Source organism: Mastigoproctus giganteus, chromosome 12, assembly GCF_048544385.1.
Source record: "Mastigoproctus giganteus isolate SK-2022 chromosome 12, ASM4854438v1, whole genome shotgun sequence".
NCBI lineage: Eukaryota > Metazoa > Arthropoda > Arachnida > Uropygi > Thelyphonidae > Mastigoproctus > Mastigoproctus giganteus.
Window position 1 is genome coordinate 50,671,548 of NC_143586.1, and position 13,222 is coordinate 50,684,769.

Genomic DNA, 13,222 nt, shown 5'->3' on the forward strand with positions numbered 1-13,222 from the left:
CTTGACTTTCTCCAGTCCAACTTTCCTAACAGTGAGTTAATTTTCCTTGGTGATTTTTATGTTCACAACTCCAGCTGGCTTCCATTTTCTAGTCACACCGACCCAGCTGGTTGAGATGCTGAGGCCTTTGCAATTACTAATGACCTTGCACAGATTGTTCATTTACCTACAAGAATACCGGACAATCCTAATCATACAGCCAACACGCTTGATCTTTTTCTCACAAACAACCCGTCAAAGTGAGAGATCCTTTAGGCACTTCAGATCACAACTTTGTGATTGTCTCTTCTCCAATGGAGCCTTTATTTCATAACTATTCCCAACCTCGTGTTATTTTGCATTACAAGAATGCAAAATGGGATGACCTGCGAGATTTCTTTTCTTCTTTTCCTTGGTCGGATTACTGTTTCAAAACTTCTGATGTCAACATTTCCTAAGATCGTGTCAGTGAAATTATTCTTGCAGGAATGGATTCCTTTATCCTACACTCCACTTTAAATTCTCATCCTTTATCTAAACCTCGGTTTTCCAATAAATGTGCTAAGGCTGTTCAAGAGAAGAATGTTGCATATCGTAATTGTCTTGTTTCTAATTCTTTAGTTTTATTTTCTGCCTACACCAAAGCTCGAACAATTGTAAAGCAGTTATTAATCAGTCCAAACTAGAGCTTGAACAGGCTAAGAGTAGAAAACTTGTTTCTTGCCCTAATGGTAGCCGAGCATTCTGGTCCCTTGCCAAAGCTATTGGCCGCAACTTTTGCCCATCTGTGCTTCCACCTCTGTACAAACCAGATGGTTCTGTTGTCACTTCAGCCAAGGATAAAGCTGACCTGCTAGCATCCCATTTTTCTTCCAAATCAGATATTAATGATCTTGGTCAAACACCTCCCACCATTCAAACACGCTCCATTCAATGCCTCCTGTGGTCTTCCGTCAAAAGGATGTCAGAAGGATTTTGACGAATCTTGATGCTAAGAAAGCTCCAGGTCCCGATGGTATTTCTCCACTTGTTCTCAAAACCTGTGCTCCTGAACTTACTCCTATTCTTTGCCGCCTTTTTTCACTTTCTTATTCCAAAGGTGTTTTTCCTTCTGCTTGGAAATTTGCTCATATCCAGCCAGTTCCTAAAAAGGGTGACATCCCTCCCATCCAATTATCGTCCCATTGCAATTACTTCTACTCTTTCTAAAGTAATGGAGAAATCAATTAACCGCCAACTCTTAAACTACCTAGAAACCTTCTGTCTGATCAACGATCGCCAGTATGGATTCCATCAGTGTCGATCCGCTGGTGATGTTCTGGCTTACCCATTTATGGACTAATTCAGTGGAAAGGTTTGGTGAAACACAAGTAGTTGCTCTTGACATCTCAAAGGGTTTTGATCGTGTTTGGCATAAAGGTCTTCTAAACAAGCATAAAGGTCTTCTAAATAAAGGTCTTCTAATCTTATGGTTCGCCAACTGTTTTTAGTAATTGGTTATCCAGTTTTCTCTCTGATCGCTCACTGAGGGTGATGGTAGATAGCTCTCTGTCTTCTAACTTCTCCACTAATGCCGGTGCCCCCCAAGATTCAGTTCTTTCCCCCACTCTTTTCCTCTTGTATATTAAATCAACCTCTCAAAAATCTGCTACGAATTCCTTAAATGCCGATCTTCAGGTAATTCTCCAGTGGGGCAAAGACAACTTGATTTCAACCCTTCTAAAACTATCTTGTCTTATATCTCGCAAAAAGGATTCTTCTTCTCCTATGCTTATCTTTAGTGACACTCAGATTTCTAGGCAAACTGATATCTCTTTTGGGAATTACCCTGACTTCTAATCTCTCTTGGCACAAGCACATTACAAATATTGCTTCCTCTGCATCTAAAAAACTTGGCTCTCTTTCGCTCTCAGCGTTACTTTTCTTCCAAACAGCTGTTCACTCTGTATAAATCGCAAATCCACCCTGCGATGGAAAATTGTTCCCACATCTGGGGGGGGGGGGTGCCCCCAAAACCTCTCTCAGGCTTCTTGATTCCATTCAGAAGAGGGCTGTTAAGTTAATTAATCATTCATCTCTAACAGAGTCTCTCCACTCACTGTCTCATAGACATACTGTTTTTGCTGCATGCCTCTTCTACAGATACTTCCATGGGCACTGTTCTTCTGATTTGGCTTCTATAATAATAAAAAAAAAAAAAAAAACCATAGATAACCATCTGTTGTTTTGCAGAAGTACATTATCCACATTTTTCCGTAAAATTTCCCTATTTCTGTTTACATGGTCACAGTACCTGAATATCTGAATGACACCGACATTTTGGACAGCTTCAAAAAAAAAGAAAAGAAAAAATTCAAATTTAAGAACTAGTGACAATGCCAATGAGGAGAGAAGGAAAACGAGAACAATGATGGTATTAAACCTTCTAGACATGAATTGTTGGCATTTGTTGAAAGTGAAGTTAAAAAATTGTCAATTAGGTTACAGTTAAATGAAAGAGAGGCAATTCATGGATACCCAAATGATAAGCAAGTTTCAGAAGAATTGAAGCATTTGATGAACGCTCTGAGTACAATACCAATTTCATTGAGTGTATGTGAACAAGGATTTTCACAAATGAATCTGATCGCCAGCCCAACCAGTGCTTCGTTGATGACAAAAACAATTTCTTCTCTACTGTTTCTTAAAATTGTAGGCCCACTGCTGACCCTCTTCGATCCAGCAAAATATGTCGATTCATGGCTGCTTCGGAAACGTCATTCAGCAACCAACACACAGAGGAAGAAAAGAAGTCGGAATAGGACAGGGGTCGGCAATCTGCGGCTAGCGAGCCGCATGCAACTCTTTTAACATGTAACTGCGGCTCTTTAACTTTACAGCTCACATGAAGCGCAGTTTGAAATGGAGGACTGAAAAATCAAGGACATGTGGAGTGAAAGACTAAAATGCCTTAAAACTGAAATTGGGGGTTTGGAGAGGCAAAAGGCTGCCCATGCCATTCTACCCAAATGGACGGCGATAGATGAACTTAAAATGCAGACCAAATTGGGTTCGATGCATGGTGTAGCTTACTGGACCCATATGTAAATTTGAATATATTTGCTTTTGGACTTCTCTCAATTTTTGGTTCGATGTATTTCCACGAGCAAATTGTTTTGAACATGAACTATATTAAAAATAAATCAAGAAACCGTCATCTGAACAATGCGAGCATGTTTAATTACGACATACTCGCATGATGTTGGAAGACAGTTGCTCAAGAAGTTCATCGGCAAAAGTCACATTAATTTGTACCTAATTGGATGTTTGTTACTTTTTTTCAGTATTAATAAATAATATTTCAAAAAATTATTTTTTTTAATAAACACCTTCCTACTCTATTCCATTTCTTAAACAACTCACCCCCCCCCCCAGCTTGAGCTGAGGTGCGGCCCTTCGGATTCTGTTTTTTTTTTTTTTTTTTTTTATTAGATCAAAAACGATTGCCAACCCCTGGCATAGGGTGTCGGATGAGAACTTAATAAAAATTTGGAATATTCTACAAAAACTATGAAATTATTTTTACTTATGTTATTTTGTACTTATTTTACTCACATTTTACTTATTTTTTTTATATACTTGAATAATAAATTTATGCTTAATAAACTGTTTTATTACACTTAATTTGTTTTTCTTATTCTGAAAACATTACTACTAAAGTAACAATATCAGGAGAAAAAATTTCAGAGTACTTTTCATATCCCTTTAATTTTTCGTATCCACCTTCATGTTTGCGTACATTCTAATATTTTGAAGAAGTTTCTTGCAAAAAAAAAACTCAGAGGAACTGCTATGAAAGGTTAGATCCTATAAAAAAGTACTTTGAACAGGGGTTTTTTTTTTTTTTTGCACCAAAAAGCTAAGGCTTTGAAGCATTTGTATATAGTGGTTGTAAGTTGCATGTATTCTGTTGTTATTTCGCCTTGTTTTCTTTATTAAAAAAAATTATTTACCCAAGATGAAGGGGAGAAATATGGATAAAAATTTTTCCAATCACGAATTCAAACTAAGCTCTTTTTTTGTGTGGTACAGAAAGGTAGTTGCCCAAACCCTTGTTACTTGAGAGGGCATTGGTGTCAAGACCAGATATACTGAAAATAGGATAGTTTTTTTTGGGGGGGGGGGGGTCTGTTGAAACCCATTTTTTTTCTAGTCATATGGCCTTGGGTTGAGTGGTTGGAAAATAAGAAATCAAATGAAAAGAAATAAAAATAATCACATAGAATTGACTAAAAAATGAATAGCAAATGCTTAGAAAATCAAACAAAAAACAAGTTTGCTTACGATAGAAGCAAAAACATTAGCAATATTTTATTACGTAATAGTCGTAATAAAATACTTACGTATTTTATTACGACAATAAATAATCGTAATAAAATACTTACATATTTTATTACGATTATTTATTGTGTTTGGTAATGTTTTGGTTACAAATGTGTTCAAATCTTGGGTGATCGGCACCTAACCCTATTTTTCCCGTAGGGCCTGTTCATATTGCACGATTTTGCATTGCACGAGGGTTTCTAGGAACACAACTATCATGCTATACAAGGACTGACTGTACTACCATTTGATAATACTGGTGGTCTGAATAGGTGCATTATTTCATATTCACACTTTATCCATCTGTTTATACATAATGTCACAAGGTACAAGCTTGGGAAAATTTACAGGGGAATGTGGATGACTACACCTCCATGCTCCTGGAAGCACTCATTGGCCTGCTCAGGCTACTTGTTGTTAGGTTGGCGTATCTAATAAACTGGCCATTAGGTGTATATACTGTATCAGTTTGAAGCTAAAGTATAATAATTAGTGTATAAGTAAAATAAAGCAGAAAAGTATAATAATTTTATAATGATATACATTCTGAATGATCACCTGTGAACCAGTCATGAAGATTTGTCCCTATGATATTTTTATGTAAGAATTAAAAGAAATATCTTAAACAAAAGCATACTGTATATAATATTTATTAGGATCATATATTTCGTAGTAGTTCTTAATATGTAAGCTATATATAGTTTTATTTCTGTTTGGCATATTATTTTTGTTACCAGTTTATTTTTTAAACCAAAATAGCACTGAATTTTGTGTAAAAGTCTTCACCCGAACTGCATTTTAATATTTGATTTAATAATAATGTTTCAGTTTGTATTCTCCTCCCTTAAGTATAAGATCTGCATATTTTTAAGTAAAAGATTATATCTATATATTCATTCTTTCATTCATTTTAGGCCCCTCTACCTTCCTCTGAGATCGCTGTTTACAGTAGAAAATTTTAGCGTTTCCAGTAACATTGCAGCACGCACTACAACTCTTCTCATGAGGTAATTTTTACTTATACAAATAAGTTTACTTATTTTTACTTATATAATTACTTGTACAAATAAGTTCATGATGTTTGAAGTATTTAAAATAAAAAGCTGATATCAAATGAACGATGATAATCTCTAGTCTTGATTTTTACTTCATGGATTTGTCATCCAGAATATTACTCAAGAAATAAAAAGTTGGAAATTTTATTTTTCAGCTTATAAGCACTGAAATGAATAGAACCAAATTGGAATATTATTGATATTCACAATTAAAGCAGTTTTGATTATTGTGCATTTGAAAATGTTTTCTTGATTGTTTGTATGTAAAATATTTAATTTAAATTATCAGTTAGCTAATTAGCTTGTGTGTGGACACCTGAGCCATGTGGGATGAAGTCTCCTTTCTGCTCATCTGGAAATGATCACTTGGATGCAACTAACACTAACACAGTAACATAATTTTCGTAACTAACACTAACTATATAAAGGGTATGATAAAGACTATAGTGATAGATAATTAGGTATCTGACTCAGGGACCAAAAATATGACCAGAACTGATATGGCAAATGTAGTGGGGTGGGGGGGAGGGCCAAGACAGCTGAACTGGGGAAATGTAACAAGCATCATTGCCATTGATGTCTTCAGCTGATAAGTATGGCACTGCAGAGATTGAGGGCTGTAGAGATCTAGAAGGGGTCAGCCACTCAACCTTACAAAAGGACATTAATAGAAGACTGGATGGTGGCTTTTTCTTTTCATTGTAAATTTCTCTGTAGCAAGCAAGCATATCATTCACCCACCTGTTAACTTTTAAGTATCGTTCACTGTTAGGATCCATCTTCTCAAACTTCGCCACTGCCGATGCAATTTCATGAAATGCCATTGCCATCTGTCTGGTGACGAAGCATCTCAGCTCCTCATTTGGTTCATCTAGAGCTTCATCAGCATTTTATTCTTTCACTGTCGCTGCCTGCAAGTCAATAAGTTCTTTGTTAGATAATTCCTCTAACTTTGGCATCAACCTCTAACCAAAGTAGCTCTGCAATCTTTACAAACTTATCTCTAACCTCTTCATATGATTTGTCCTTTTCACATCCTTCAGAGCCTTTTACGTGCTGTGGGCATATTTTCTTCCATGCACCATTTAAACAACTTTTAGTAATTTCCGCCCAGGCCTTATTAATGTTTAAGATGGCATAGTAAATATTGTAAGATTTCCAAAAGCATCTTAATGTATGCAGTAAACAATGAGAAATTTTTCTCATTGTTTACTGCAGACAATGCCTGGGCAAATGTTGTGCATAAATAGTATTTGTTTAAATTCGATCCATAGATTGTACACCCTGATCCATAGATTGGATGAGTGAAGTTTTGTTTGGTGGTAGAAATAAGACTCTCACATTCAAATTGAAATCATCTAGATGCATAGGATATCCAGCAGCATTATCTAATAGAAGCAAAATCATGAAAGGAACGTCGTTGTCTTTACAATCTTTTTCAACCTCTGGAATGAAGCAGCATTGAAACCAATCCTCAAAGAGATATTGTTATCCCTACTCTCTGGTTCGATCAGAAAATGTATGGGTAGGGTGGCTTTATTGATGCCCTTAAATGCACAAGGATTTCCAGAAAGGTACGCAAGGAGTGGCTCTAGTGCACTATGGCCAAAGAAGCCGATGCGCCAACAACTACCAAAAAAAAAAAATTTATACATGCACTGTCCTTTGCAATAAATGACAAACTTTGTCTTGCTCCATACTACTTAATCATTTTCATCTTCATTTCTAAATCAATTTTGTTTTGTTTCCTGGTACTACCACCACTTGCACTTTTTTCTGGTCACTTTCCCTTCATCATTGTAATACATAAATAGGAATGAAGAGAAGTTTCTGAAAATTTGTTTTTTATATGATTGAAGATTTCAGTGAGAGGAACACATTTCACCATAATAGCGTAAAAACCCACACAACTGCAGTTATCAGTATTATCAAAAATGCAATAAGATAGTTTACTACCCGTTAATAATTAGATGCACAAACAGAAAAGCCCAATAAACCAGAAAGTGCAAATTGTTTTTGTTTAATGGTCTTGACCTCCAGAAACTTGCTTTAGAAAAATATCACAAAGGCGTTCAAAATTGATTCTTATAACGGGAACATATAACAATGAAAGGATAGTGAAATTTCTATTATAAATATGACCTTTTAGAGAGATAAATAGCTTAGTAATATAGCGAAATTTATCTTCCATGGACTTGGAACAAATTACAAAAAAAAAACTGTTATTGGGTTCACATTATGATATTTTCATGATACCTCCAGTTATTCCTATGGGATGCAAAATAAGTTTCCACAATTTACATTTGCAGTGGCCCTCAAAAACTTACATAAAGTCGAATTTATAGAAGTCCTGGAGTTCCTGTATTTGTTACATTCTCATAATTTAGCTTTTACGCGTGTGTGCATGTTGCCATACTCTGTCACATATTCTTACTACGTGTGAGTCAAGCTCTGAAGTGAAAGTTTTCCTGAACTTGATAATTGAAAAATTTTCTTATGTGCTTTATTATTTAACTAATTTTTATTAACTACTTCATTAACTAATCAAGTTTAAATTACAATTATCTTTAAATGTTTCTCTGTATTACATGATCTGATTAGAGTATCTCTCACCTCATCGGTCCTCTCAGTTACACCTTTGAAAGTGCAAACTGTCAGTTTACAATTTTATGCTTATATAATTTGAATGATTATCACGTTTCATGATTTATTTTGAAATGAAACTGGTATCACATAAGTATAAGTACCACAATGTTTCCATTATAAGTACCACAATGTTTCCTAAAAAATTTGCACTTACACCCACTTATATTTTTAGTATTTTGGCATACTTAAAAAGAGAAAAAAGTACACTTGTTTTCTATAGATTTTTTGTTCTGTCAACTTCTTTCCTGTTCCAAAGTGATTGTATACTTAAAGGTAAAAAAAAAAAACTGATGGCCTTCTAAGTGAAGGCAATAACAAACCAGGATGTAGACTACATCTAAGTAATGTTGATGACATGGTTATCTAATGCACTATGCTGAGGAAATTAACAGGTATAAAGCTTTAGATTTTTGCATTCAAAAGAAGTCTTTAAAAGTTGACATGCAACCTGTATTCATTTAATTCCAAAACAGAAGTGCCAAACTAAAGTTTGAAAACACCTGGTTTAATCAGGTATAGGCCCACAAAAAATAGCCCAAAAGCTATTTTTTGATGAGCCTTCAGCTAGAGAGAAGGAACAGATACAAGTTAACATTTTTAGAATTTAGATATCCACCAGTAGTTGCATAAACTTTAATTCTTTGCAAATAGGAATTTGTCAAGTTTCAGGAAGAAATTACTGAATTTCAACTTCAGCCTTTTGCACTGTTGTCATCCAGAAACTCGATCAATAACGGGGAAGGGGATTGACCTGCATGGCCATCTGATATGACACACATGTGGATTGACCTGCATGGCCATCTGATATTAATCCCTTAGATCAGAGAATTCCTAATCTTTTTTTTTTTTATAATTTGAGTGCAAACTATTGAGCAAATACATCTTTCTTTTAACACCATTCTTTACCAGTACTTTTTTTTTTTTTTTACCACTCATCTATTGTGTTCCTTTAATCAAGTGACTGGCACTTCTTCTAGTCTTTTAACACCATCTGTACCAGCACTTTTTGTTTTGTTTTGTACCACTTGTCTATTGTCTTCTTGGTATCAAGGGACTTGGCACACTGATAGTTCCATAAAATAGCACTTGCTCTAGACACTAAGTTATTATTTATTATCAATATTGTAGTATAATCTGTAATTTTACTCGTGTACTTGGACTGGTATATCTTTGACTCTATAGTTGAATATAGTTCTTTATTAATTATATATATTAACTCAGACTTTTTTTTTTTTTTTTATCTCACTCCCAAAGAATAATATCAGAAGAAATGTGCATGTTCATATCAAACAAAGTAAATGAAGAATCTGTGGATGTGAAGAAAAGTAAGTATTACTTTTTAACATTATTGTTAATAGCACTCTTAATTTTGAATGCATTTTTTATGATTATACGTGCTGTATTTTCTGGTATAAGATGCACTTTTTATTTAAAAAAATTATTGAAAATCAGACTGTCTTATACAAGAGATTGATGCAATGTAAAGAGAGCTGGCCGGCCATGGGAGATTTACATGCAACTCTGCACTCAGTCAGATTCATGACAATGCTGCAGTCTTCATTAGACATGCAGTTTGGCAGGTGTTCATCATTCCTGCTTATATTATAAAAATCAAGTGCTGTAAACTGTCACAACCTTTACGTGCACTATGGAGAAAAAATCCACAGCATTTTTCATACACTGTGGGATTTAAACTGAAAGTACACAGAAATTCTTGGGAATAGGGCAACTGAAAGACAACTTGGACCTCCTCCAACTGAAAAAACCATTAGAACTTGGGATGCTTAAATCCCTATTAAAGAAAAAACATGCTTTGCATGGTGAAGTTGCAAAAATGGCCAGAATTAGAAAGTGATTTATTGTGGGTAGAAAATTATAGACAATGGCATTACCATAACAAAAATGGTAAAAATTCAGGCTCAGAATATATATAATTTTTGATAGGGGTATAGCTGATTTTAAAGGGAGACCAACTTGGTGCTATAGGTTTATGAAACAATTGAAGTATGTGTGCCAAAACCAAGTTAGCGCAGAAAATACCTCTAGAATATGAAGAGAATTTTTTTATTTCATTGTTTTTCATCATTAGTGATTGATTGTATGAAAGAAAAGAATATTGAACTGAGGTAAATAGGAAATATGGATGAAACTCCTGTCACATTTGATATTTCTTCTAATAGGATAGTGTCAAAAAAAAGGTAAAAACGGTAACAGTAATAAAACAAGTGGTCACGAAAAAATGCATTATACTGCAGTCCCTGCATGTTTTGCAGATGGAACAAAATTACCTCCAATGTTAATTTTTATTTAGAAAAATGTCTAAAGACAAGATTCCACAAGGAGTCATTGTACATGTTCACCACAAAGATTGGTTGGATGAGACTGGGATGAAAATATGGAGAGAATGAGTGGGAAAAACAAAATGGGGCACTAAAAAAAAAATGCACTGCTTGTTTTTGACCAACTTAAAACCCATCTCATGGAGCCCATAAAACAAAATAAATGGCAATACTGAATTGGCTGTAATACCTAGAGGATTGCCATCTCAACTACAACCACTAGATGTTATCAATAAGCCATTTAAAGATCTGCTGAAAGAAGAATGGAATAAGTGGATAACAACAGTGTTTACTAAATATGGCAAATTAAAGAGAGAATCTATCACACAAGTGTGTGAATAAAACAGTGTGGGCAAATATGAGTCCAGATATTATAGTAAAGTCTTAGAATGTGGAATCAGTAATGCTTTGGATGGTAGCAAAGACAGCTTGATATGTGAAGATAATTCAAAAAAAGAGCTTTTGGAGGTTAGAGATCAAGGAGGAGGCTGAAGATACTACAATTGAAGATTTCTTACGCTTTAGTGGTGATAAAAATTAGAATTCAGAGGATGATTTCTTGGGATTCACTGGTCATTCCAATGATTAATATATCTATTATGCAACTCTTTAGGATTATAAATTTTATTTTATTTTTATTCTGCAATATGGAAAAATAATTAAGTTTACTAAAAATTCAACTCATATTCAAGGTACATCTTATACTCTGGAAAATTCTGTAATTTCAGAAAAATATGATTTCCTTTGAGAGATAGCTTTACTATTACCATTAGCAAAATTGCAGTTTGGGAGAGCATTCATTCGGTCTTGCAAATTTTCAGACATCACTGTCTTACACGTGTTTTCTGATTATAAACCTTAATTAAAAAGATTACATTTCCTTAGGGGATATCCTCAAAGTATAAATCTCAAAAACAGAGGCTATATCTGATGATTATAAAGTGAATTATTTTAAGTGTTCTACAAATGATAAGAAGATAACTGCATTTACTTTGTTTACTTCAGTTAATCACAGAAAAATCAGAACTAGATGCTACTATATAATTGATGCTGATCGCATAAATGGCCAAAGCTGCAAACACTATTCATGGGAAGGGGGTGTACATCACGTCACCAATATTTCCTTGCATCCAGCTCTGATTTTAAACACACATTTTCTTAATTATCTAATCTGATTTTTAATGTGTACTATATTTTATATCTTCATATACCTGACAACTTTATATCCAACGACTTGCTGCATTGTCCTAAGTTGCCTATCTATCATAAAAATTCAAATCACATTTACTCTTTGTAAAAAATAATTTTAATAAACAGTAAAAAATTAAAATGCACAAGATTTAGCATACATAACTAGTTAAATTTGGCATACATAAGCTACTTAAATTTTACAGTAATTTTATTGCAATGAATGCAACCATAAGTTAGTGTTCTTTTAATGAATGCAATGCTGTCGTGTACATGTGGGTTACCCAGATGCACCCGACCTGACAGGAATCTAATCTACACACCAGAAGATTGTGAAGATTAGGTCGAGATCCTCTATATGCTATTAGTTTCAGATAAATAGTTTGGTTTTAATTTTTTTTTATTAAATTTCAAGATTTGTATTTTAACATTAGTATGTACAGTCAGTCCTCGTATAGCACGATAGTTGTGTTCCTAGAAACCCTCGTGTAATATAAACAACAGGCCCTAAGGGAAAAATAGGGTTATGTGCCGGCCACCCAAGATTGAATACACATTTGTAATCAAAACATTACCAAACACAATAAATAATCGTAATGAAATACTTACGTATTTTATTACGATTATATACTTACGATAAAATATTGCTAATGCTTTTGCTTCTATCGTAAGCAAACTTGTTTTTTGTTTGATTTTCTATCCAAACAGATGACAGCCGTTCCATCTCTTCCAATCCTTTGTGTCTTAATCTAATGAATTTAAATTACTCTTTGAGTTGTTCCTGCTATAAAAGTTTATAGCAGGAACATATGTTTTTAACATATGTTTTTATTTTCTCTGCATTCTTTGTAATTCTCGGTGTTGCCTCATTTAGGTCTGTAGCACGTGCAAGCAATATCACATGGTCTTTCATTTCACTCAAAGCATTTCACAATTTCATATTTTTTCTCTATCGACAGAGGCGGACTGGCCATAAGCCTTACCGGGGAAACCCCGGTGGGCTGGAGGCTGGTGTGATTTTGGCCATAAACGCTAGTATGAGGCCAATCCAAAATTTTCCCGGGTAAGAATTTTTGATCCAGCCCGCCTCTGTTTATCGATATTGCTTTTCTTTTTCTCTCTGAATCTGCAGTGTCTTCACAAGGACGCTTCCTTTTCACACCTTTTAAGTATTTTACTCATTTTTAGGGAATAAAGCATAATTACAAAACGAGGAGGCACGCTTGATACACATAAACAAAGCTGCGCGCATGTAGCAACTGAATAAACAACACCGTAAAGGCAGAGATACACTATTAACACTTCAAATTTTACTAAAGTACATTTCTAGGGGTTACTACCATAAAACAATAAAAACAATTTCCAGTTGCGTTTCTGATAGTGGAATCTGTTATAAACTGGTAGTAAACTCGATGTTTACTACCAATTGCTGGAGAGGCCTTCATCCTGCAGTGGATTGAAAATGGCTGATGATGATGAGTAAACTCGATCTAATTGCATTTGCGGTTATACCGATGGCTGGAATTGTGTTGGTTTTTACGTTATTATGGTGAAATGTGTTTCCCCTTCACTGATGTAAAACACAAATACATTTTCAGGATCTTCTCTTCATTCCTATCGTGTTGCGTTCAGTTGGAGTGATTCTGCGTTCGA

General features: G+C 34.6%; 1 protein-coding gene across 1 annotated transcript in view; it reads left to right on the top strand.

Annotated features, from left to right (window-relative positions):
- The window catches only part of Atg2 (Autophagy-related 2), a 359,564-nt gene that overhangs the window by 202,101 nt on the left and 144,241 nt on the right, over positions 1-13,222 (top strand). Inside the window, exons 25-26 of the mRNA XM_090386633.1 lie at positions 5,256-5,348; positions 9,297-9,367. Of these exons, the coding sequence (XP_090242759.1) occupies positions 5,256-5,348; positions 9,297-9,367 (164 nt within the window). The remainder of the gene's footprint in view (positions 1-5,255; positions 5,349-9,296; positions 9,368-13,222) is intronic.